Genomic DNA, 27,282 nt, shown 5'->3' on the forward strand with positions numbered 1-27,282 from the left:
GCGGAGTGAGAAGAGATGAGTTTACTGTAAGTCAGTGTTTCTCAAATGGGGGTATGTGTACACCTAGGGGTACGCGGGGTACTAACTACAGAGGAAAACTAGATAAAGGGAATATGTATTTTACTGTTATGGTTAATGACAGAGTTTGTGTGAACCTGCTCATCTGTACATTTCTAAACCAAATTACATCAATAACTATATAAAGCAATGTTTATTTTCCTTTACGCCGTTTTATTTTGAAAGTATAGGCATTGGAACTGGACTTTTGATGTGAATGTTGCTGTGGTCAGGGGAAGGGGATACTTGGCTTCAGAAATCAGTATAAGGGGGGATTCCAGCCAAAAAAGATTGAGAACCACTGTAGTGTAAGTAACACATTTCCCAGGAGTTCAAAGCCCCCCTTGGTTACTGTCAGTGTTCATTTAGTCTGAAATTATGACTGAAAATGTCCGTTGACGTTAACGTTGAGTGCCCTTATTTCACTGACGAAAACGAAATAAAAATGTGTCGACAAATAAAAACTAGATTAACATTTTAGGGAGGGACTAGTGGAGAAGAGATGTAGTAGAACGAAAAAGATGTTTGGTTGCACTCGGGTGTTGCTCTCTGACAATAGCTGATCTACAAGCTCACAACGCATCGCAGATGGGCTATTTTCAGTGTAAAATCAGCCATCAAGGCCTGCCAAATCAACTGGAGGTTTAGACAATTGAAATCGCATATTTAGTTGATTAAAACTAGACTAGACTAATAAAACAAATTCAATTGTATTAAAAAAGACTCGCCGCCCAGATTTTTTACTATTCCCGCTTCTAGGGATGGGGCGATATGAAAATGTCATGTCAAGATTATTGTGACCAAAGAAATTTGCGATTTACGATATTATCGTGATAATCAAAATACCCCCAAGATCCATTATCCTGGGGCGGAACATTTGGCAAAAATAGCAGATCTACAAGCTCACAACACGGCGCAAAGCTTGTAGATTTGTAGAGAGTGAAAAAAATAATAATAATATCAAGTACGTAATTTCCAGGTCAGTTTGACCAATTATAGAGGGTTTAACCCTGCAAGACCCGAATTAATTTCTACTGGCCCAAAAAAAATTAAAAAAAATCAGATGGTGTTGTAGGAGTCCTAATCACAGGAAAATGTAATGTTAAAAAATTAATAATGTTTTTGTAAGGTTTTATAGCCATAAATCATAAATCATAAATCATGCTCTAATTTGCATTTTGGGGATATTTTTCACAATAATAACATATGTACATGTTCTAGACATTCTACTGGTCACGAAAAACAATATTACAGGCATTTTACTTATGTTTTAGTAAGGAATAGCTTCAGTTAAAAAGTGAGATGTTCGTCCAGATGCTGGAATTTCAACTTCTCTGGGAGGTGTGAATGTCAGCCTCTGTGGAGGGTATTTATATGCAAATATCGTGGCCAATGGCATTGTAATACTAAACAATAGGATTTAATGGTGATGTTAATGTGAAAAAAGAACAGGAAAACTAATTATAACATTTTTTTTAACACATTGGCCGCCATTTTAACATTGACTGTTTGGCTCCCCTGCCATTTTGTTTAATGAAAAAATTTATATATTTTTTTTATATTGACATTTTTCCTAAATTCTGTATTCTGTATTTTGTGTCATACAGTACCTGAAATGAAACAAGACCACCTCTAGTCTCACCAAAAAATAAAAAAATAAAATAAAAAGCTTTTTTTTCTATAGTTGCAGCCATCTCAAAATAGCCATTTTTGACCAAAATCCAGCTATAATTGAAAAAACTGGAGTTATTGACCTTTTTGTGAAAAATCTATTTTCAAGCGAATAACTCACTTGATATTTGTCTTTATGGCTTCAGGCATTATCAGATAAGTGTACTAATGTAATTATGTAATAGGATTTTTTTTTAGAATTTTCTGTTTAGAAAAATGCAGAGAAAAATATTTTTATTGGCTATGTCTGACCATAAAACTCAGCAATTTCACATACTGTTTTGCAGTATTTGTGTGAGTATTTGTGTGAGCCCCCACTTGGGGGCGCGTTCTCTCTGTCTCTGTATGTCTGCTTTGGTCTCAGCTGTTTTTGGGTCTGTACAGGTGCACACACACAAATAGACATCAAAGGGGGCATGAGTCTTTTTTCTAACATGTGCTAGAATGTGAAAATAGCAGATCTACAAGCTCTACAAGCTCAACACATCGCTCTGTGACACATTGAGAGCTTGTAGAGCTTGTAGATCTGCTATTTTCACATTCTGGGACATGTTAGAAAAATGTCTCCCCCTGCCCCAAAAAAATCCTCTGCACTGCCCTGCAAGAGCAGGGCAGACGCATTTTGCTAACGAGGCGAGGCTGTTGACGTTGATCGATCGCTTGTTGGCTGTAGTTGATCGCTTGTTTTGGTGGAGCGTGGGCCAGGGACCCCCAGTCCCCCACCTGGTTCCCTAAGTGTTGGCTGGAGACCAGGGACCCCTTTGTGAGACCCCATCGACAGGGACCACTTGTCCCTGCAACTGGATCATATGAACTTTATGTAACAAATGATCGGCTTATTGATTGATTTTACAATGTTATGTAACTCTGCACTGCTCTGCGGAGGTCGGCGAAGCCCCCGCGGACCCCTTATTGGTTGTTAGAAAGGCGACCAGGGACCCCCACCTTTGCAAAGGCGATCATGGCTTGTTTGTGGACTACAGTTTGTGGACTAAATACCATTATAAAACTAATATTATAGCCTGGATATATGGGTGTGGATTCAAATCAACCATCATCATTATCAGGTACGTTTTAGAAGCATTTATATGGCAAATTGGCGATAATTGTGTGTTTTGTGTCTTGAGAGAGAGAGAGAGAGAGAGAGGCAGAGGCAGATCTCACTATAGCACTGTTTTTTATGGGACTGAACACCATCAGGGGGTCCAACAGGGACCACTGAAACAGAGATACAGTGGAGGGAAGCACACACACACACACACACACACACACACACACACACACACACACACACACACACACACACACACACACACACACACACACACACACACACACACACACACACACACACACACACACACACACACACACACACACACACACACACACACAGCTGTTCTCACACTTTTTTTTCTTCTCTTTTTTTTTCCGGCAGCCAGCCTTTTGAGCTCAAATGCGTCTTTTGCCAATTAACTGTGGTTGGGGAGATTTATACATTTGTATTGCAATTTATACATTATTACAGTCTTTTTTTTAAACACACTTACTTTGATGTGTGATATGTGTGAGACAGAAGGCTCAAATTTTGTCACGGGCTGGAGAAAAGTGTAATTAAACATTACATTATATAAAAGCAAATTCTCGGGACTATCGGGCCTGGCGGGGAACGACATTTAAAATTTCTCGGGACTATCGGGGGAGGCGGGGAATGAGTTAAAATGATTTAAAAAATATTGCCAAAAAGCAACGCTGGGCCTTGCAGGGTTAAATGGTACCAGATATGCAGCTCTACAAATAAAAGGTGAATTGATCTCTCCACAATACGATTAGTGTGAGTGTCTTTTATCACGATAAACGATAATAACGATTATCGTCCCCATCCCTACTACTCGCTTCCCTTCACGAGGACTCACCGTGCGGAGCTGGCCCAGCACAGAGATGCGCTCGGAGCCAGTGGTCATGGGCCTGTAGGACATCTCAAACAGGATGATTCCCAGGCTGAACAGGTCCACTTTCTGAAGACACACAACAACACTCAATGCTCAGTGTACTACTAAAACCTGGCATAATAATGCAGATGGAATTGCTGCTTGGCATCGAGTCACGTGTAGGCCATTAGTCTTTAATGCGTTCCAGCCAGGGGCTATAACAGCTCGAGTAAGTACAGCAATTACACCACTATTCAGAATGTCAATAGTGACGTATTCAGAATCATATATTTTTTTTTTTTTTTTTTTTATATATATCTTTATTCATGTCACATATATTTCAACATTGTATATTAAACAAGTCAATATTGCAAAGACATTCTTTTTCTTTTTTTTCCCCTTTTCCCCAACCCTCCCCCCATATTGCTATCATTAGTCACTCCTTGAAAAAAAAAAAAAATAAAGACAGTAACAATAAAAATAAATACAAAACAATAAATCAGCGTACACAGTATGCACGATAGTAAAGAAAAATAGTTACACAAACAAGGTTAAGTACAATAAATTAAAATAAAAAAAATAAAATAATATATATATATATAATATATATAATAAAAATACCAGTGGAATTAAGTCTCCTAGAAACCATAGTTGTATTATTTACACAGATCAAGTCGATAGAGTGCTAACAGACATCATCCTCCTCAGTTATGTATATCATTACAAGTTGCCCCGAGAGGTGGCCATTAAATATTCTGAGTTGTACAGTGTTGGTCAGTCTGCTGCAAGTGTCCTCAGACCCTCAAAGTATGTGATAAGTGGTTGCCAGGTCGAGAAAAATCTGTCTACCGATCCCCTCAGTGTGAATTTTATTTTTTCCAATTTTAGAAATCCCATGATGTCCTTTAACCATAAATCAGCAGAAGGAGGGGTAGGAGATTTCCATAACAGTAATATCCTACGTCTTGCCACTAATGTTGCGAAGGCCAATATGTTGGATTTCTTTGTTGTTAGTAGCTGAAAGTTCGATGGCACTCCAAAAATAGCTATTTGGGGTGAAGGCTCTAATTGAACCGAGAACACTTCAGAGAGAATCTCAAAGATTTTTGTCCAATATTGTACTAGCTTTGGGCAAGACCAGAACATGTGAGTATGGTTTGCTGGCGATAGCGCACAGCGATCACATTTGTCATCAACATCAGGATATATCTTAGCGAGCTTTGATTTGCAATAATGAAGTCTATGAAAGATTTTAAATTGAATAAGTCCCAATCTTGCACATGACGTCGACGTATTAATCCTGTCAATAGCCCCGTCCCACCACTCGTCAGGAAAGGCTTCACCCAATTCAGTCTCCCAATTCTCCCTGTTCTTAGCCAGTGGGAACATATTTAGTTGGGTGATAGAATAGTAAGTCATTGAAATATGTCCTTTCCCTCCGGGTTGCAATTTTAGGAGAGTTTCCCAAGGTAGATCCCTCGGCCTCTCAGGGAATGAAGGGAAATGATTTCTAACAAAATCTCTGATTTGGAAAAAACGAAACTGATTATTTCTGGGCAGGTCAAATTTGGTCCGAATTTTATCGAAACTACAGAATATGTTTTTCTCATATAGGTCAGAGAATTTAACAATTCCCTTATCTTTCCAAATAGTGAAAGCAGAATCTAGTGTAGAGGGAGGAAACAAATGGTTGTGGACTATGGGGCAATTTATTGAGCTGTCTTTGAATTTAAAATGGGACCGCAGTTGCGACCAAATTTTTAGAGAAGCGATGACCACTGGATTAGTAGTATATTTAGTCGGTGATAAGGGAAGTTTAGAATGGACCAATACAGCAAGAGAGGTTGAGCGACAGGATTGGGCCTCCAATAAGCACCAGTCCGTCGATGGGGAGTGGAACCAGTAGGCCAACTTCTGCACATTGGCAGCCCAATAGTAAAATGTAAAATTTGGAAGGGCCAGGCCACCATCTTCGCGACTTCTTTGTAAAGTGGAAATTTTAATTCTAGACTGTTTACCCGCCCATATAAATGGTGATATGATCCGATCAAGAGCTACAAAGAATGATTTAGGGATGTATATTGGAATACATTGAAAGAGAAAGGAGAATTTCGGAAGTATAGTCATTTTAACAGATTGAATCCTTCCTGTCAGAGACAGAGGCAAGCTATCCCATCTTTGAAGATCTAACTTTACTTGGTCTAATAGGGGGGTAAAATTTGCAGAAAAAAGTGAAGTGAACTTGTTCGTAATATTTACACCTAGATATTTGAAACTAGAGGCTGAAATGTGGAATGGCACATCTGTTTGTGCAATACCTTTTGCGCTATCGTTAATAGGGAAAAACTCGCTCTTTTGATAGTTCAGTTTGTACCCCGAGAAGCTACCAAAATCCTTTAATATAGCAAGCACATGAGGGATGGCTGGGACAGGGTTGGATAGGTACAATAGTAAATCATCAGCATAGAGAGAAACCCTGTACTCAGTACCCCCACGCACTATCCCACGGAAGAGTCGTGAGGTCCTCAACGCTATAGAAAGCGGTTCGATTGATATCGCAAATAAAAGTGGGGATAGGGGGCAACCCTGTCTTGTCCCTCTAGTCAGGGGGAAGTACTCTGATCTAGAACTGTTAGTACAGACACTCGCCTTAGGGGAGGTATATAGAAGTTGAACCCATGAAATGAAAGTATCACCAAAACCAAATTCTCTAAGTACCATGAACAAGTATTCCCACTCGACCCTATCAAACGCTTTTTCGGCGTCCATAGCAATGGCCGCCTCAGAAGTATTGGAGGGTTTAGACGAGTACACTAAATTCATTAATTTCCTAACATTTGAGAATAAGTGGCGTTTTTGTATAAAACCAGTCTGTTCCTCTGAGATAATATCAGGTAAGGCTTTTTCCAGTCTAATGGCAAGTGTCTTAGCCAAAATCTTACTATCAACATTTAGCAAGGAAATAGGTCTATAAGATCCACAGCTAGTTGGGTCTTTATCTTTTTTGAGAATAAGGGAGATAGTTGCCTGTGTTAGGGTTGGCGGAAGAGCTCCATTAGTCAGGGATTCGTTGTACATGTCGAGCAGTAGAGGAGAAAGTTTTTCACTAAATGTTTTATAAAATTCTGAAGGATAGCCGTCCGGGCCTGGAGATTTATTGCTCTGCATTAATTTAATGGCCTCAGTTAGCTCTGTTAGAGCTAAAGGCTTATCTATCCGCTCTGCATCGGCTAAGTCGAGTTTAGGGAAATTGAGATTTGAAAGAAATGCCGTTGCATCAGATGGGTCGTTTGGGGACTCCGATTTGTAGAGAGTAGAATAAAAACTAGCAAATGCCCGGTTGATCCCAGAGGGAGTCGTCTGTAATGTATTAGAGCCATCTTTTATCTGCGAAATCTGCCGGGTAGCAGCTTGCCGCTTAAGTTGGTGTGCTAAAAGGCGGCTGCATTTATCTCCATGTTCGTAATACCGTCCCTTCGATCTAGTTAGTAGCTTCTCAGCGGTTGTTGTAGTCAGTAAATTAACTTTATTCTGAAGGTCGAGCCTCTTTTTACATAACTCTGGGGTAGGGTTTGACACTATGAGTTTGTCCAAATCAGCGATGTCCTTACATAAACCGTCAAATTTTTGTTGTTTGGCCTTGTTGGATGATATTGAGTATGAAATTATTTGGCCTCTGAGAAAAGCCTTCAACGATTCCCATAAAATGGAGGCAGAAGTGTCTTCCGTTTTATTTGTAATAATAAAAGTGTCGATAGAGCTGGAAATGTAGTCGCAAAACCTTTTTTCAGACAAAAGCAATGAGTTGAAACGCCATAAGGGTCTTTCCCTTTGACAGTTAGAGAAATTTATATCAAGTTGTATAGCTGCATGGTCTGAAATGACTATAGCCGTGTAATCACATAATTCGACGGCTGGCAGGAAAGACTGATCAATAAAAAAATAGTCAATTCGAGTAAATGTTTTGTGCACATTTGAGAAAAAGGAGAACCCTTTTGTTTGAGGGTTTCTCTCTCTCCAGGGATCAACACATCCATTTTCCTTCATGAACACATCAAAGGCTTTAGCCATAGCCGATTGTTGTTGAATTTTAGGGTTTGATTTGTCTAATGCAGGGTTCATCGCTGAATTCAGATCTCCCCCAAAAATGAGGCGGTGAGTATCTAAGTTGGGAAGAGATGATAAAAGGTTGTTCGCAAATCTGGCATCGTCCCAGTTTGGGGCGTAAACATTCACCAAGATTACTGGTATCTGATGAAGAGTACCCGTTAGAATAATATACCGCCCCGCATTATCAACTTTAGTGTCAGAAATAGTGAAGTTTAATCTCTTATTTATTAAGATGGCAACCCCTCTAGTTCTACTATCCAGGCTTGAATGGAAATATTGGCCCACCCAATTGCTGCGTAATCTAGTATGATCAGATAATCGAAGGTGAGTCTCTTGTAAGAAAGCAATATCTGGTTTCAGCCTTTTCAATTGTAAATAAACTTTGGATCTCTTGATCGGCCCATTTAAGCCCTTCACATTCCATGAAATAAACTTTATATTGGAGCATTTACTCATACCAATTTAGTTGGGTCAAGTAAAAGAGCGGAGGATGACTCGTCCGTTGCCATATATTTTTTTTATTACAAGTTATGTGTGCACATATACGAGGCATTTCTCTAATTACGCTAAAGTCACAGTATATATATATTGTTTAATTATTTAATAATGTACTCAAAATATATAGATGAGTGATTTACAGTGTACTGTAAACCAGTGGTTCTCAACCTGTGTGACCCAGGGGGGTCCCCAAATGATTTAGGGGGGTCCCCAGATGATTAACTAAATGTGCAACATTGGTTTCTCACTCAACAGTAAACAAAAAAAAAAAAAAAAAAAAAAGTGTATAGAGGGTATCTGCACGTTTCTAAAGTGTCAATTTAAGGACTTTTTAATACCTCTAAAATGACAAATTAAACATTGGCCAAATTGTCCAATATTAGAGTCTGAAATTGTGAAAATAGCCGATCTACATGCTCACAACGCCTCGCAAACGCGAGGCGTTGTGAGCATGTAGATCTGCTATTTTCACAATAGAACCGTGATATACAAAATGTAATGCCTCAACTCTTAGTGATTGTCATGGTGGGGGGGTCCCCAGTTAAAATAGGATTCTTTTGGGGGTCACGGCCAGAAAAGATTGTGAACCACTGCTGTGTACACCAACTGGTATATTTATTTCGTTTAAGAAGATAACTCTGACCACAAACTGCACAGGAGTTGGTAAATGTTGGATTGATGCGTCACCTGGTTGTAGGTGGCTTTGGTGTTCCCTTGCACCTCTGGGCTGACGTAGAGGGCAGTGCCAACCATGCCCGTCATGTTGCCTGGAGAGACGTGGTGGAAAGCACAGAGAAATGTCATGTTTTCAGAGCACTGCGAACGAGAGTGAGCGACAAATTTTAACAGGTGAACAGGTGTTTCTGTACGGTCACCTGTGGGGTCCGGTTTGTTCATGGCAGCAGAACCGGTCTCCTCCACTTCGCATGCACTTGCAGCCTGGCAGGAGTGAACAACATTAAACGGCATCGACATTAAAACATCCAGAACATTATCATAGTATCACTGGACTTGATTATGGTTGGGATCCATTAGGATTTGAATGATTCCAGTTCCCTAGCGCTTCCCTCTTAGAAATCATAAATTAGAAAACAAATATTTAAGAATCAGTGAAAATAGGCGATCTACAAGCTCACAACGCAACGCGAAGCGTCGCGTTGTGAGCTTGTAGATCTGCTGTTCTCCCTAGTTTGGTTCCCTGCCAAACGTCTAACTTCTCTTTTGGGTCTCGACCTTAAAAGTTTGGGAACCTCTGCTATAGGGGGTTCCAAATGGACCCTTGGTCCCTTGGTCTGTAACTGAGAGTATAGAAATGTGTACATTTGTATACTCTCAAGAGTTATGGTGTTGATCCTTAAAATGTAAAGGTTTGAGAACCAATGGTATTGTAAATGTATAGCAGACAAAACAAGAAACTGTTCCAAAATGGGATAGAACCGATTCCGGCTCCTCAAAGTTGGATCCGGTTCCATCGGTTTGTTTTCATCGGTCTGTTTATCATTAAGTGTAATGCCCGACCAGAGTGGAGCCAAGAGGACCCATGATCACTGCTGATCAGAAGAGAAACCAATGAAGTGCTGTGCAATGCAATGTGTGCAATGATTAGTCTGACCTAGGATCAACGTGAAATAAGCAAGGAAAAGGTTGAGGTGCGCGCCAGCGAGTTGCATCAGTGCGTAGAGAAATCACGTATTGTAGGCTGCTGCTACGTAGCTGTTAGATTCTATTAGGAAATAGCCTATATCACTGTCATCTACTTCTAGCAATTTTAATAGCAATTATACTTATTATTCGTTGGGCCCATATGTTACCCGATCTCCTGGTCATGCACCTGGCTGGTCATTACTGCAAAATCTCAGAACTCGTAATGAATTACACGTCCATTATTGTTATAATAAAAAATATATATATAAATAAACGTTTTGGACACATAAAGACCTTTCAACTAGGTTGCACCGTTGGCCACCACCCAATTGTGACATAACAGTAGAGGCAAAAGAGTTAGACAATTTTAGTCAATCTGAAACTTTCATCGCGTCCCCCCGCCAAGGGGTCCTTGGGGGATTTCCAGAGGGGGTCCCCATCAAAGTGAGTCTACCATCAAAATCGGTTTAACCACTTTTTCCACAGTTTAACCACAGCAAATCTATAAAACACAAGGCCTACAAACTCATAGTGCAGATCTTCAATTTTCTAAAAACCAGTAATACGCCTAAGGGCGAAAAGCGACCATGTCTTGGCCATATATGAATTCTGTTAGTGTGGTTCTCCTAACAGGACATCATCTGGGATACAATCCCTTTTATGCCCATATATGGAGATCCCTAACAGAATCCCATTTATGCCCATATACAGTATGGAGATCCCTGCTCTGAGTATCTGACATCACTAATCCCTTTTATGCCCATATATGGAGATCCCCAACAGGATCCCTTTTATGCCCATATACTGTATGGAGATTCCTGCTCTGATGTCACCTGTGATGTCACAGTGATGTGTCAGGGGAATCACAGTGCCAGGCGTTGCACATATACTGTACATACACATATACGGTCAAGGTTCTCATAGTAAACTTGCTCCTCACGGTCGCAATAATGAAACAAATGTGGAATATCTTTTTGAAACATTCCAACAACGCTCAACAATCTTGTAAGGAGGGCCCTGGCACTTTCAGATGGGGGTCTACTGTATGCCAGTGTTTCTCAAAGTGGATTCCAGGGACTCTGTGCGTTCCTTTAGGAGGGTCTAAATTGCAGTAAGAGCGAGATCATTTAGCGACCTACAACCGGGTCGCAACGTGGTCGGTAGTTTTCAGCGACCGGGTCGCTAAATCGAGCGACTGGGTCGCTAAATCACCGACCGCGCCGCTAAATCGACCGACCCGGTCGCTAAATGTACCGACCTGCCTGCAGTTTTAGGTCGGTAGATTTAGCGACCCGGTTGGTACATCTAGTGACCCGGTCGGAAGATTTTGCGCCCCAGTCGGTCAATTTAGCGACCCGGTCGCATCGGCAGGAGGTTGCATCGGCAGGTTAGCCTACTGAGGTAAGGTTACTGAGGTTAGGTTTAGGGTTAGGGCAGGGGTCGGCAACCCAAAATGTTTAAAGAGCCATATTGGACCAAAAAAAACCCCAAACAAATCTGTCTGGAGCCGCAAAAAATTATAAAAGCCTTATATATCGTCGTTGTTGAGTAGAAACCTTGTATGTCCAAAACTTTGTTTTGTATTTATCATTTACAAAAATGAACTAAACTAGTGAAAACAGCCGATCTTCAAGCACACAACGCCTCGCGGTGCGAGGCGTTGTATGATGAAGCAGGGCTTTAGGCCTACTTTCTTGTATGATGAAGCAGGGCTTTAGGCCTACTTTGCAAAAAAAAAAAAAAAAAAAAATGCAAATTTGAAACTTGGAGATACAAGGTTTCTGCCCGACAGTGACGATAAAAAAATTGTTGAAACAAAAATATATTTTTTTTCCCCCCATCTTTTTCCATTTTCATACATTTTTGAAAAAAGCTCCAGGGAGCCACTAGGGTGGCGCTAAAGAGCCGCATGCGGCTCTAGAGCCGCGGGTTGCTGACCCCCGGGTTAGGGTTAGGGTTAGCTCTGGTCCATCGCTTTCACCTCCCGCATTGCTCCCGGTGAAGCTCTGACAGACCCGTCGGGAAACGCATGGACTCGAGATTGTCGGCCCCGCCGAGCGCTCAATACTAGTGAAAATAAACAAAACCGTTTCACTACTCACCAAACCAAAGGTAGTTTTGCGTTGTTGAAAGTCTATTCTCCGCGGTGGTAAACCTCTCAGCACCCCACCTACTCTGTAAAATACATTATTTTTGTCATGAAATAAAACGCACACACCTCAGGCCACCTAGCGGCCACCGCAGATACAATGGTTCACAACCCGGAAATAAGCGGCGGTCGAGTTGGATGCACTTTATTTCATGCCAAAAATAATGTATTTTACAGAGTAGGTGGGGTGCTGAGGGGTTCACCACCGCGGAGAATAGACTTTCAACAGCGCAAAACGACCTTTGGTTTGGTGAGTAGTGAAACGGTTTTGTTTATTTTCACTAGTATTGAGCGCTCGGCGGGGCCGACAATCTCGAGTCCATGCGTTTCCCGACGGGTCTGTCAGAGCTTCACCGGGAGCAATGCGGGAGGTGAAAGCGATGGACCAGAGCTAGGTTAGGGTTAGGGTTAGTAGCCCGGTGGTCGGTGGATAAGCGACCACCGGTCGGTGGATTCAGCGACCCGGTCGGTGGTTTTAGCATCCCGGTCGGTGGATTTAGCGACCCGGTCGGTGGATTTAGCGTCCCGGTCGGTGGTTTTAGCGTCCCGGTCGGTGGTTTTAGCGTCCCAGTCGGTCGATTTAGCGACCCGGTCGCTGAAAACTACCGACCACGTTGCGACCCGGTTGTAGGTCGCTAAATGATCTCGCCCTCTCTCCTAAATTGACCCATACAAGTCTGTAACAGTGTACAAATGGAACCAAATCATTTGGTTCAATTTGTAAACTGTGAAGAGTTGAGGGGAGACATTGAAATGTGAAAGTTTGAGAAACACGGGGTCTATGCGGCCAAACACATTAATTTGGGGGGACCTTGACATGAAGTTGTTTGAGAACCACTGCCTAAGTCGACTAGCAGCAGAGAGTGCCGCTAGCCGTTAAATGGCAGTAATGCGTACCACATTAGCAGGATGGTCTGTAGCCAGGCCAAAGTCTCCGATTTTCACATGGTCCTGGGAGTCCAGGAAGATGTTGACGGGCTTCAGGTCTCTGTGAATCATCCCCTGATGGAGGAGACGAAGAAAACAACAACATGTGGCTCTGTTAGAGGGCTTCACACAGTCATTCCGGGGCGTTGCACTTGGAAGCCGGGCTTGTTTGTTTTAAACCCGTTTTATAGGCCTGGAATTATTTTATACTCGTAGCTATTGAAAAAATAGCAGATATACAAGCTCACAGCGCGGCACCGAGTGCCACGCTGCGAGATTGTAGATCTGCTATTTTTGAAAAAGTCGTGAAAATCTTTTAATATATGTATTTTTTAAGCGAACATTTGTGACTCAAATTTTGCTTCGAGGGGGTCCCTGGAACTAAATATTTTGAGATGGGGGTGTCCGTGGCTAAATACATATCATTTTGGGGCTCCTTCACATGAAAAGGTTTGAGCACCACCGACATAGAAACATACGTTTTAAAAAAAAAAGGATTTAGAAGACACTTTGGGTCAAAATATTTAAATATTTTCACGATTTTGCAAGAAATAGCAGATCTACACACTTGTATATCTGCTATTTTTGAATAGTTAAAGCATAAAACAATGGTTAAAGTAATAATGCGTAATAATGGACTTAATGGGTTAAAGGAAAGAGACGAAACACAAATCATATACAGTATGAACAATTGAACATGTTAACTAGGTCCTTGAGAACACCTTTGCGTAAACATGGTTTTAAAAACACCAACCGGTGCTTAACGTGAATAAAGACTGAATTACAGTACTTTAGGGGAAAATCATATCATTGTTTTTATCCATTTTGTGCAATGGCCAACAGTTTGCTAAGATATTAGAAGATGAAGCGTTTCTCTCAACTCGTCTGCACTTGCTCTGGCTAAACTGAACCTGACACCTTAAAACCTCCTCCTTCCTGTTTGCTCTTCTGTATGTCCTTAAAGCTACAATCGGTACGTTTTAGGACTCTCCCGGGGGAAAAAAGGGCAATTCCAAGACGCAAACTGCAGTAAAGACAGGGTTCCCACACATTTTTACCAATGAATTTTCAAAACTTTTCCAGAATATTTAACCCAATTTCCAGGAGTCAGGACTATATAACAATAGTTCAGCACAATAACAAGTCTCTTATGTGCAACGCCCAAAGACAGGCAGTGTAGCAAAGATAAAGCGTGCACGCTGCGAATGGAACGTGGCGTGCATACAGATCGTGCACGATGGACGCGCAGGCGCCCACGTCAAAAAGGTAAGAAAATTGTGACAGAGAACCGTCGATTTATAGTGCCAGTAAATGAGTTCACAAAATGAATAACCAAAAACAATGCATAGCTATTTTTTCCAGGACGTTTCAGGACCCTTCATCAATTCCAAAACCTTTCTAATACTGGAAAAATATTATATTTAAAAGTATTTCCAGGAATTTCATGACTGTGAGATCACAGTGTGTTTAGTGTCCAATCCGTTGCGTTGTCTAGCTTCAAGTAACATTATTGACATTGTTAACCAAATGAGGTGTACTGCCCGACACCAGGGTCAACGTTTCTCAATGGAAGATTAGGGAGATATCCTCCGACCGCTGCAGTTTGATTCCGATTCTGAGATTGGTCCACTTTTATGCATTAAACCAGTGGTTCTCAACCTTTTCAGGCCTCGACCCCCCACCCTGCACAAGCACTTGGAATTGTAGGAGTTGGCATTACATTTAGTTTGACTCGATCTTTTCCATTGTGAAAATAGCCGATCTACATGCTCACACAAGCATGTTGTGAGCATGTAGGGGCATTGACAACTGCTATTTTCCAAATTACTGCCTCTAATATTTGACAATTTGACCAATGTTTGACCAGAGGTACTAAAAAGGTCTTAAAAGTCACTTAAGAAATGTGCAGATATCCTGTATGCACTCACACTGTACTTATGCGGTCTGTTTAATGTTGAGTGAGAAAACCATGTTATTAACATTTATCTAAACATTTGGGGACCCCCCCTGGGGACCCGAGCCATGGGTTGAGAACCACTGCATTAAACTAAGCCCCAGATCGTAGCTTTTTAAAAACCAAAACCTTTGCAGCGTCATAATCCCACAAACTTAAAACAGACACTGACTGGAACCTTTGTGGTCTTCGGAGGTTATACTGCAAAACGGTGCGACACAAACACATCTGCTCCGCACGCCACGCCACACATAGGGGTGGGCGATATGGTGATAATTATCGTGGAGACGATACAATGTCTCCACGATATGCCTTTTCAGACATATCGTATGTATCGTGATACAATGAGATAGCCTTGTAAAAAAATCCTGTTGAATTGTTAATACAGAGATTCATTGCAGAATTCAATTTAAACCTGCATTTTGGTCAAAATCAGAGTTTCTCAAACTTTAAAATGTGAAGGTCTCCACTTAACTCTGACAGTATACAAATGAAACCAAATGGACCTGTAAGGGTCCATTTGGTTTCATTTGTATGCTGTCAGAGTTACATACTTGAAAGGGTCAATTTAGACCTCCCAAAAGGAACCCAGAGTCCCTGGACCCCACTTTAAAGGACCACTGGTCTAAATGGTCTGTTACTCCTTTTTCTTTTATTTTTTGTTACCTTGTAGTGATTTTACTGTTAAGTAACTTGAAAAATAACCATAAAACCAACATGAAAAAGAATCGTGATAAGATTGTGTATCGTGATACAGCCTGGAAAAATATCGTGATATTGTATTTTTCCTTATCGCCCACCCCTAGCCACACACGCACACACACCTGCTCGTGGATGTAGGCTAGGCCATCCAGGATCTCCCTGAACAGTCTCCAGAGCCGGCTGTTGTCCTGATGCAGGCCGTGGTCAATGGTGTCTCTTAAAGTGCTCTTTTCACAGTATTCCATCTGGGGGTCGGGTAACAGAATGTACCGATTACATGGCAGACAGTGACCTCTGGTGGCGAACAGGAGAACATTAAATTGTCATTTTGATCTTACCTGTATGTACAAGTAATGTGCTATCTGTAGAGGCCGTTCCGAGTCTGTGCTCTCTGTTGTGTCAATCGCTGGTCTTTTGCCTGGCTCGTCCTTATTGATCAATATGATAACGTTAGTAATTGGGACAGTGATAATGACAAATTCATTCATAACAACAACAACAGTATAACACAGGGGTTTTCAAAGTGGGTGACGGGGCACCCTGGGGTGCCGTGATGCCAGTCCAGGGGTGCCGCGAGATAATTTGATAATATTTGGAATTCATCAATATCACTACATCAATATCACTTCACTATGTTTAGTAAAAACAGACCTGATTTGCACTGTACTTGAGTTCTTTTTCCATCCACGACAACTCTTCACGTTGTGACGCGTTGTGAGCTTGTAGATCGGCTATTTTTGGTGAACCTTCCCCCCAGAATAGGCATGCTGGGGTTCAAGTGGTTAAACGTCAAGTATAACGTTATTTTCCTTCGGTTCTGATGGAAACGGATATTTCTCCGATAGGATGTAAGATTCAAAAAAATTAACAGTGTAATTCAGGGGTGCCGTGGATGGAAAAAGCTATTTACAGGGGTGCCCTGAGTCAAAAAAGTTTGAAAACCCCTGGTATAACAGTGAAGATGTTGACGTTGAATGAATAGAACTGCACAACAAGGTAGCAGGAGACTGAATTAATACCTGAGGTAAAACCAGGGACAGCTCGTCGTTGCTTTCATCGTTGCCATCGTCAAAGATGATGTCATCCTCCGAGTCACTGTGCGATGGCCTAGATTCAATCACAATAAAAGATGGTGAGTGAGTTTAGAAGCTGTCCAACAGGCACAACTGCATTTGTTATCCACATTAACCCCCATCATCCCTGTTTTTTGGGGCATGTCACTATGGGGCCTTTTCCACCAGCAAAGAACCGGTTCCAGAATAGGGCATTCACCAAATATCCGAATATTCGAATATCAAAGTCACTATTCGACGTTGTTCACCAAAGTCGAATATTCGTTTTATTTTTTTAATTTTTTTATATAGTTTATAAAACTTGGCTAGATAAGAAGTCATAAGATTGAGTTGTCAATGCCCCTGGTGGATGAATTTGTTAATGCTCTATACCAGGGCTTCTCAAACCTTTTTAGGCCCTGCCCCCCAAAATAAACATATTTGAACAGGGGACCCCCACCCTGACAAGCACTTGGAATTGTAGGTATTACATTTAATGTGACTCTGTTCCGCAGATAAATATTGTGAAAATAGCAGATCTATATGCTCACAACGCCTCGCAACGCAAGGCGTTGTGAGCATGTAGATCGGCCATGATTAAACCAGAGGAACCAAGGATTTTGTGGTTCCCGTTCGGAACCAACTTTTACGGTTCGGAACCAACTCCGGTTCTCGGTGGAAAAAGCTCACCTCTGGTTCATCCCATAGGCGGGAGAAAGAACCAGAAGCGGTTCTTTGCCAATGGAAAAAGCCCTTATGGGCGGCGCCGAGGTGGGGCTCCAGGGGGTCCCCAGCAAAAGCAATTGAAGGACAGCTTTGTTTTTAACATCATATTTTAGATTGTAATTAGAGAAAAGAAAAGATGAGTGTTAAAATGTTTTCATTTACTGCTTTCTATTGTTTTAGTATTTTGATTTCATTTGTAGACACAATACGTCAGCAATTTCTTTGTTACTAATACTATTTACACCAGCCCCAATAAGTCACAACTGCCCATGAACATACATTAACATATTTAGCCACATGCATGCAAATAAAAATATTTAAAATCACCAAATTTATAGAAAGAAGTAAATGACATTTTAACATTTTAACACTCACCTTTTCTTTTCTTTAATGACTATCTAAAATACGAACCCTTGTTGTAAAAAAAACAAAGTTGTCCTTTAAAACAGTGTCACAATCAATTTAACCACTTCATCAGTTTGGCTATTAAAAAAAATAGCAGATCTGAGACCCACCGATGTAGAGCTAACGACCAGTTTTCTGAGAACAACTCACAAAAAGGAGGCGCCGAACACGTCATCCTCCTCCTCCTCCTCGTCATCATCACTGGACTCGTGTCCCGCGCTGCATTTGGCGCTGGACGACCTCTCGATGGAGGTGGACCATTCCACCGAGCTGGCCAGGGCCGCGGGGGGCGCCACGTCCTCCACGTTGTCCGGGAGGCCCAGCTCGTTGAGGCCTAGGGGTGGGCGATATGGTGATTAATATCGCTTGGACCAGTGGTTATCAGAGCATGTGAGCGGAGCGGAGCGCGAGCGGAGCGGGGAGCGGAGTGGGCCGTTTTTGACGTGAGTGTGAGCGAGCGACTTTTCAAATGTGTCTGAGCGGCTTTGGAGCGAGGATTTTCCTCCGCTCCGTTCCTCCGCTCCGCTCCAAGCCGACCCTATTGGGGCCGCGCGCCGCATGTTTCCAACAAAACAGAGCCGTGCAGTGAAGCCATGTAGGCACCGCGGAGACGGAGAGGAGAACAGACAGAGAATTCCCTATCACGATTTCACTCAAGTCAAATGTATCTAAATTTATATCATCCACACACGTAGGCTATGTTTATAATAAATAGCCTAAGCCTACCTACCTTGTGCCAGTTAAGTTACCAGCAGCCAGTCAACGGATTGATTTGGCTGAATGAAAAACACACGCCACGAGTCGCCTCCCTCTCTCGGTTGTGGTGATTAATCAATAACCAGCTGGATTTAATATTGCCCGTCTTATTAAAAAATACAATGCCTTAGATTAGATGGCGTCTTTTGTAACAGTGAAGGCAGGTTTCCATCAAGCCGAGGCTCACGTCACGTTACCGCAGGCATTTGTGTTGGGAACACTTGTTGTGGCAAAGCAAAGGAGAAAGTGTTTCGCATATGGTAGCAAAATACTTTTTTTATTTTCGCTGCTGACTCCGATTGATGACCCTGAGCGGAGCGTGGAGCGAGCGCGGAGCGAGAAATGCAAAAATCAAGGTGAGCGGCGGAGCGGCCCGGTGGCCGACCAGAGCGACGAGCGAGCGGGATGAGAGCCCTCTGGAGCGCGGAGTGGCGATTGTTCCCGCTCCACTCCGCTCACATGCTCTGGTGGTTATCAACCTTTTTACACCAAGTACCACCTCAGAACATATGTCTCTCCAAGTACCACCATTATAACTGATGTTAAAATGCAGGTGTGTGTAGACCCATCTCATCCTATTCAGCTGTGCACAGTTAACACAGGAGGCCAATTTATTCCTTGAATTCATGGAGAAATTTTAGTTTTTTTTTTTCCTATGCTGCTGCAGAATCTCCGTCGGTCCGTCTAATCAGCTGCACAACTAATGATATTTCTAACGTGATTAATCTGTTCTCAAATCTTTTATTAACGGCTAGGTGTGCCGTCATGCTCATTTCAACCAATTGCTTGGTCAGAAGATTTACCTGTAGTATCAATATTCACTACACTTATGTCTTTATTCTTAGGGGAGTACCACCAGAGGGGGGCTCAAGTACCACCAGTGGAACATGTACCACAATTTGAGAACCACTGGCTTAGACGATACAATGTCTCCACGATATGTCTTTTCAGAGTATCGTACATGTTGTGATACCATGAGGGAGCCTTACAAAAAATCCTGTTGAATACAGAGATTCATTGCAGAATTAATTTAAACCTGCATTTTGGTCTAAATCAGTAGTTTTTAAAATGTCAAGTTCTCTCATACTTGTAACAGAGCATGTGAGCGGAGCGGAGCGGGCCGTTTTTGACGTGAGCGTGAGCGAGCGACTTTTCAAATGGGTCTGAGCGGCTTTGGAGCGAGGATTTTTCTCCGCTCCGTGGAGCGCCGACCTCCTCCGCTCCAAGCCGACCCTGTTGGGGCCACGCGCCGCATGTTTTCAACAAAACAGAGCCGTGCAGTACTAGTGGCAGTGAAGCCATGTCGGCACCGCGGAGAGGAGAACAGACAGAGAATTCCCTTTATCACGATTTCACTCAAGTCAAATGTATTTATATCATCCACTTCAGAAGCTGAAAATAACGGAGTGGGTGTTCTAAAACTTTAGCGATTTAACAGTTAGGACAATTTTAAGATTTGTTTTATAAAAAAAGTTACATGGTACAACTTTAATATTGCCCGTCTTATTAAAAAATACAATGCCTTAGATTAGATGGCGTCTTTTGTAACAGTGAAGGCAGGTCTCCATCAAGCCGAGGCTCACGTTACCGCAGGCATTTGTGTTGGGAACACCTGTTGTGCAAAGCAAAGGAGAATGTGTTTTGCATATGGTAGCAAAATACTTTTTTTATTTTGGCTGCTGACTCTGATTGACGACCCTGAGCGGAGCATGGAGCGAGCGCGGCGCGAGAAATGCGAAAATCAAGGTGAGCGACGGAGCGGCGGGGAGCGGAGCGGCGCGGTGGCCGACCAGAGCAACGAGCGAGCGGGACAAGAGCCCTCTGGAGCGCGGAGCGGCTTTCGTTCCCGCTCCACTCAAATGCTCTGACTTGTAAGGATCAATTTAGGCCTCCCAAAAGGAACCCAGAGAGTCCCTGGACCCCACATTGAGGACCACTGGTCTAAATGGTCTGTTACTCCTTTTTCTTTTAGTGTGTGTTACCTTGTCGTACTGTTAAGTAACTTGAAAAATGACCATGAAAACCAACATGAAAAATAATCGTGATAAGATCCTATATCGTGATACAGCTTGGGAAAATATCGTGATATTGTATGTTTCCATATCGCTCACCCCTATTGAGGCCCTCGCCCCGCGGAGGCCCTCGGTTGTGGGCCGCCGCCAGCGGCGGCGGCTTGGGGCCGGCGGCGCTCCTGTGCTCCGAGCTGTCGGTGGAGCTCAGCGCGCCCAGGGAGGGCGTCTCGTGCCTCTCGATCCAGGCGTTGTAGTAGCGGACAATGTTCTCGTGGTTGAGGCGCGACAGCAGCGTCACCTCGCCCTTGATCCGCCGGAACTGCTTGCTGGCCGGGTTGACCTGGATGCGTTTCACCGCGTAGTAGCAGCCGTCTAGCTTGTTCTGGACCTGGCGGGACGGATGGACCAGTGGAACAAATGGAGAGAGATAAGATACCTTCGTTATCCCACGGGCGGGAAATCATCCCAGTGCATGACGGAGGACGATATCGCGATGAATTAAATCTCCACGATACGATTATCGTCAATGTTGTTTTTGACAGCAAATTTTGTTTTAGTTTTAGTCATAGTATTTTTTTAATAAAATGTCATTTAGTTTTAGTCATAATTTAGTCATCTGAAAAGTTTTAGTTTTAGTCTAATTTTAGTCGATTAAAAATCATATGTTTTTAGGCGACTAAATCTACAGTTGATTCAGTCAACTGAAATGTATTTTGGCAGGCCTTGAAGGCATCGTAATGCCTGAACCACCGCAGTTATGTTATTTGTATTGTATTAACATACTCTACCACACTGGTTCTGGACCTGTAAATCCCCCCCATGATTCCTCCAACGTTGTGACACGTTGTGAGCTTGTAGATCGGCTATTTTTTGGCAAAGACATTTGATACACTGAAAAAAAAGACTGTATCAAGTACGTACTGTATATTATAAGTACCGGCGTTTACCAATTATAGAGGGTTTAAGTGGTACTGGATATGCAGCTCGGCAAATCAAAGGTGAATTGATCCCAGTGCATGACGGAGGACGATATCACGATAAATTAAATCTCCACGATACGATTATTGTGAGTGTTTTTTATCACGATAAACGATAATATCACATATCGTCCCCTACCTAGACAAGATAACCTTCTTATTCACCAAAAGAGGTTATGGATTGCAGCTTTAAATGCAATGGTTAAGTAAAGAGAGGCAGAGGAGCCAATTGTGAGGAAGTGCTGTCCGGCGTCTTGGGACGTTCAGGCTGGTCTGCTGACGACGGAAGGCGTACCTTAATAACCGCACCAAACGCTCCTTTCCCCAGGAGCTGGAGTTCCTCAAACTCGTTGAAGTAGCGTGAAAACTGCCTCTGGAAGACTCCCAGGGAACTGAAGGGAGCGTAGAGGATGTGGCTGTGAGGTATGACCGATGACGGAAAATCCTCCGGGAGTTCTGGGAGAGGAATCATCATACATTCTTGTTTTAATGAATAAAATAGTTATTTCCTACAAATGGGTCTTAATGAGCCTGGTGATTAGACTCATATGGATGTGAAGGTCTGAGCGTGTGTGCGTACGTTACCTTCTGGACTGGTCTCCTGGCTCGGCGGCAGGGCTTTAGGTGGTGGAGGGTTGAGGAAGGAATGTTCTAAGAGCTGCTGTGTAGTCCAGCGATCACAATCATTTAAACACACACACCTGACCCGCAAGCACACAGACACAACGGCAAATTAATAAACAACACCGCCACTGCAGTCTCTGCATAGATAGTACAGCACAACCGTCCTCATCTATATTACTACGGATATTGATCCATTACAGACTGGTCAATGTCTGCACGGAAAATGCCTTAGATACGTAGCTGTTCATTGAGAGCATTTGATTGCCATTACTTGATCTTTAGTGACTGTGACATGCTCACGGCATGCTTGATACAGAGGCATACCTCTGGTTGACGCACGTTGGCTCATGTTTGATATCTTTCTGTTTTTACTTATCCTTTTTGAACAAGTCAATACAATGAAGCCTTTATTGGATCATATACTGTAGGTATTCAAGGTCAACAGGCTGCTGATATTATGTAGTAAAGTATATGCACGTGTTCTTTTTTGGTGCTCAATGCTCATACACTATATATATAGTTAGGCTAATAGTATACTTCAGAATTGTTTTGCTAAAGCCCAGGATAACTACTTTGGCCAGTAGCAACGTTCGGCACGGCGACTGGCTCTTTTTAGCTCGCTCGGTGGTGCCTCTCGTGGCTCGAGGTCACTTGAGACGGCACGCCTCTGTCGCGGTCAATAACTATACTTTATCGGCCAAAACGGCAAGAGAGGCATTTCCACGTTTGGCGTGGCCTCTGCTCAGATCCGGTAGGAAAAAAACTGACTTGCCACCCACCCATAATCCATCCCTACAGTACCATCCATACCTGTTGAGGAAGTCCTGAAAGTCTCCAGGCAGGCTGCTGGACACCGTCACAGGGTACTCCTTCACCTCCTTCCCCTGGCAGAGGGCCAGCAGCATCAGCCCCAGGCTCCACACGTCTCCCTTCTTGCCCGTCTTGTTCGGCATCGCCGGCTCCTCGCAGAAGCGCACGTGGCTCTGCTCAAAGATGTCGTCCTTGCAGACAGTAGGGGTGGGCGATATGGTGATAAATATCGTTGAGAAGAAGATACAATGTCTTTTCAGAGATATTGTATACATTGTGATACAATGAGGGAGCCTTGTAAAATAATCCTGTTGAATTGTTAATACAGAGATTCATTACAGATTCCATTTAAACCTGCATTTTGGTCTAAATCAGTAGTTCTCAAACTTTAAAATGTCAAGGTCTCCGCTTAACTCTGACAGTATACAAATGAAACCAAATGGACCCATAAGGGTTCATTTGGTTTCATTTGTATACTATCAGAGTTACATACTATGGGTCAATTTAGACCTCCCAAAAGGAACCCAGAGAGTCCCTGGACCCCACTTTGAGGACAACTGGTCTAAATTGTCTGTTACTCCTTTTTCTTTTAGATTTTTGTTACCTTGTAGGTCAGGGGTCTTCAACGTTTTCAGGCCGGGGACCCCCAAACTGATGGGGAAATGGAGCAGGGACCCCCTACCACCTCGTAGGGTGGGGGGGTCGGGGCTACGACATATTTTTTATTTTAAACATGTACAAGTTACAGCGAGCAGGGTGGGCCGTACCACTACCATTTCTAAACATACTACTTATTAACTGAGAACCAATGTCAATAATATCAACAATCTGTCAATTGCATAGTAGTCATGTATTCAAGCTATTCAAAATGGATAGAATCATGATTTAATTTTTAACATAAATGTAAAAAGAAAAAAAAAAAAAAAAAAACATTTTTTGATTATTATTATTCTTTTTTTTTTAAGCAATAATTTCGCCGGACCCCCTGCAGTACCTCCGCGGACCCCCTAGGGGTCGCGGACCCCCTGTTGAAGACCCCTGTTGTAGGTGGTTGTTGTACTGTTAATTAAGTAACTTAACCATAAAAATAACCATAAAAACCAGCATGAAAAATAAAAAAGATTATCTATCGTGATACTGCTTGGAAACATATCGCAACATTGTATTCTTCCATATCGGCCCCATCTCCCCTATTACCTTGCAGATGTCGGACAGCCTCTTGGACAGGCTGTAGTCGGTCAGACGCACGTTGCCCTCCGCGTCCAGCAGCACGCTGGACACGCCCAGCTGCTTGTGGACCACGGAGTTGGAGTGGAGGTAGTCCAGGGCGGCCAGCAGCTGCGCGGCGTGCCGACGCAGTCTGTCCAGGGGGACGGGCGCGCCGTTGACCAGGCTCTGGTTCAGGTTGGTCCCGGCCACGTGCTCCACCAGCAGGCTGACCGCCAGGCAGTCGTCCCGCTCCGTGGAGCTCAGTGCTTGGTAGTGCACCAGGTTGGGGTGTTCCAGCTTCAGCAGGGAGCTCAGCTCACTCTCTGCCCCGTGGATCTACAGAGAGGAGAAGAGAAGGGATGGGACGATAATCATTATTATCGCAAATTAAAAAAAAAACACTAATAATCCTGTGGAGATTTACATTTATCGTGAAATTATCCTCCGTCATCAATTCACCTTTTTTTTTTACAAACTGCATTATCCGGTATACCATTTAAACCTCTATAATTGGTAAAACAGACGTGGAAGGGTGGAAATGACATGCTTGATACAGTCTTTTTTTCACTCTCTACCAAATCTCTTGACCATAAAATAGCACAACGACGCGTTGTGAGCTTGTAGATCTGCAATTCATGTTTGCCAAAATTTGCCATTTTTTTGGGCAAATGTTCCACCCCAGGATAATGGATGTTGGGGATATATTTCTTTGGTCACAATAATCATTTTCAAATCGTCCCATCCCTAGATAAGAGTGGAAGAGTTTAACCGCATGAAAGAATCTGGGCCAGTCAAAATAGGCAAACATAATCTGTGAACAATTATTTCCCCTGGTCTTGAGTAAACCATACCTTTCAAAAGTATTGCGATTATTGATACTGCTCAATAACAGCATAACGTCACTGTCGGGCAGAAACCTCATATATCCAAGTTTCACATGTGTATGTTTTTTTCCCCCATAAAGTAAAGCCCTGCTTCATCATACCAGACTGTTGCACAAGACTAGTGACAATAACAGATCTACAACCACACAACGCCTCACGGTGCAAGGCGTTGTGTGCTTGTTGATCGGCTATTTTCACTATTTTAAATGGTTTCAACGACGATAAGTGACACACAAGTAAACAGTTTTACATCTTGGAATATTTCATTACTCGCCTGTTTCTTGCAGTTCTCAATCTTCCCCATCTCCTGGCTGGTAAAGAACTTGCCCATCTTCTTGTTCCATCGCAGGGACCACTCGTAAATCACAGCAAAGTCTCCTGAGTTGGCCTCAAACCCATAGTAAACACTACGCCCCAGCCTCTCGCTCTCGCCTGCCACAAACATGAACACAAACAAACAAAACAGCATGGTGGTCAACAATGCATTACACACTCTTTCTCAATCCATTATCAAGTATATATACAATGCTATATTGTACTGTCTTACGGATAATCCATAAGATAACCTGATGAAGGTCTCAGGACCAAAATGTTTTCCCCAATAAAAGAACCTTGAATTTGCATTTGAAGAATGTTTTTTGTTTGTTTTTCAATGTACATTGGCCCTGGTTTCTGACACACCTGTCTATGTTTTTGCATTACCGGTACATTCACCCATTCACACACACATTCATATACCAATGGCGGAGGAAACCATGCAAGGCATCCAACCTGCTCACCGGGAGGAACTAGGGGTTCAGAGTCTTCACAATCACAGGGAGACCTTTGTGGTTCAATAAAGCATAGAGTAAAGTGTTTGAAATCCATACCTATGCATTTCCCTCGGTGGACGACAAGCTCCCCGACTGTGCTGTTACTGAAGTGGAGAAGTTCTTGAGAACGGTGGTTGTCCTCGTTGAACGTATCACGCCTGATTCAAACAGAGGCGACTCAAAGCATTAACACACTGTTTCTAAAACATGGAGCCACTTTTATTATTATTGTTTTTATGTGAAAGACAGTCTAAGCGGATAGTACTTATACATAAATTAAGATTATAGAGAGGACATGAGTGCCCAACGTCAGTGTTTACAGCCACCTACTTTGCTGGAGGTAGCTGATTATGCTTATTGTTTTAGATACAATGATCTTTAAAAATCAAACTAATGTGGGGGGGGGGGCTAAATTACTTTCTCTTCCGAGTTTGAAACAGAAATAAACAGAAGTCCAATTTAGCCATTGTGCCAATTCCCCTTTAACAACAACACTGTCCTCTTCTCACTGATAACCTGATACCAATGTAGTCATCAGCTTTTCTTTTTTAACTCATTTAGTGCCAGCGCCCTCTAGGGGCCAAAGAATGCCAGGGTATCTCTCATAGGCGAGCGCTTTAGCTTCCAGGACCTCACCTTCCAGGACCTCACGTGCTCACGTTCATGCACATCATGGAAAGTTCCCGGATGATAATGCTAACAGAATGGCTATTCCCATTTTGTCATCTAAAAGATCATTTTTGGGCGATTTCGCCGTAAATAAACCTCGCGCCGCTTCCCTAAAGACACAATCCAGAGATATAAGCCTTCAAAGATGTGGTCTTTCATTGGATTAGGCGGAGATTGGCGATTTCGTTCGCAAATAACGGCCGGCCGGGAGGTTGCTAGCTTTCGGCTAGTAGCTAGAAAAATCAGGCCAGGCTTCAGAAGGCCTCTTATAATTTTTATTCATTTCATTAAATATCCCGGACTAGTTCGGGATAGGCACCCTGGAATACGTTGCGCCGCCTACAATAAACATTGAGTGAACATTGGGGGGGTCTAAACTTTATTTTAAACCATTTTCAATGGAATAAATCGTCGGAGCATCTAGCGTCTCTCGTTGGTGAGCGCTGGGCGAGCCGGGACCACCCACGTTGCTCCAAGCAGCTCGGGGTAAGTAAAATAGCAAATAAAAAATTGTTTTTGATCCCGAATATCCCGAACTAGTTCGGGATAGGCACTCAATGAGTTAACATGTTTCATTTATTGATCTGCCAACCCCTACTGTTTGGTCTGCCTGCTAAAAATGTGCCCTGATTAACCGGCAAGGGTTGCCACCAGTGCAGCGACAAACAGCACAGTTCCCTGACAGCTTCCCACCAGCGACCAG

At 42.8% G+C, this 27,282-nt stretch overlaps 1 protein-coding gene across 1 annotated transcript in view; it reads right to left on the reverse strand.

Annotated features, from left to right (window-relative positions):
* The window catches only part of eif2ak4 (eukaryotic translation initiation factor 2 alpha kinase 4), an 87,054-nt gene that overhangs the window by 50,533 nt on the left and 9,239 nt on the right, over positions 1-27,282 (reverse strand). The window contains 15 exon segments of the mRNA XM_080750649.1: positions 3,645-3,746; positions 8,955-9,034; positions 9,143-9,206; positions 12,958-13,062; positions 15,766-15,888; positions 15,982-16,071; positions 16,663-16,750; positions 17,977-18,160; positions 20,694-20,982; positions 21,867-22,027; positions 22,157-22,272; positions 23,006-23,196; positions 24,203-24,550; positions 25,373-25,530; positions 25,968-26,068. Of these exon segments, the coding sequence (XP_080606775.1) occupies positions 3,645-3,746; positions 8,955-9,034; positions 9,143-9,206; positions 12,958-13,062; positions 15,766-15,888; positions 15,982-16,071; positions 16,663-16,750; positions 17,977-18,160; positions 20,694-20,982; positions 21,867-22,027; positions 22,157-22,272; positions 23,006-23,196; positions 24,203-24,550; positions 25,373-25,530; positions 25,968-26,068 (2,200 nt within the window).

Source organism: Nannobrachium achirus (assembly GCF_963921795.1).
Source record: "Nannobrachium achirus genome assembly, chromosome: 20".
Taxonomy (NCBI): Eukaryota; Metazoa; Chordata; class Actinopteri; order Myctophiformes; family Myctophidae; genus Nannobrachium; species Nannobrachium achirus.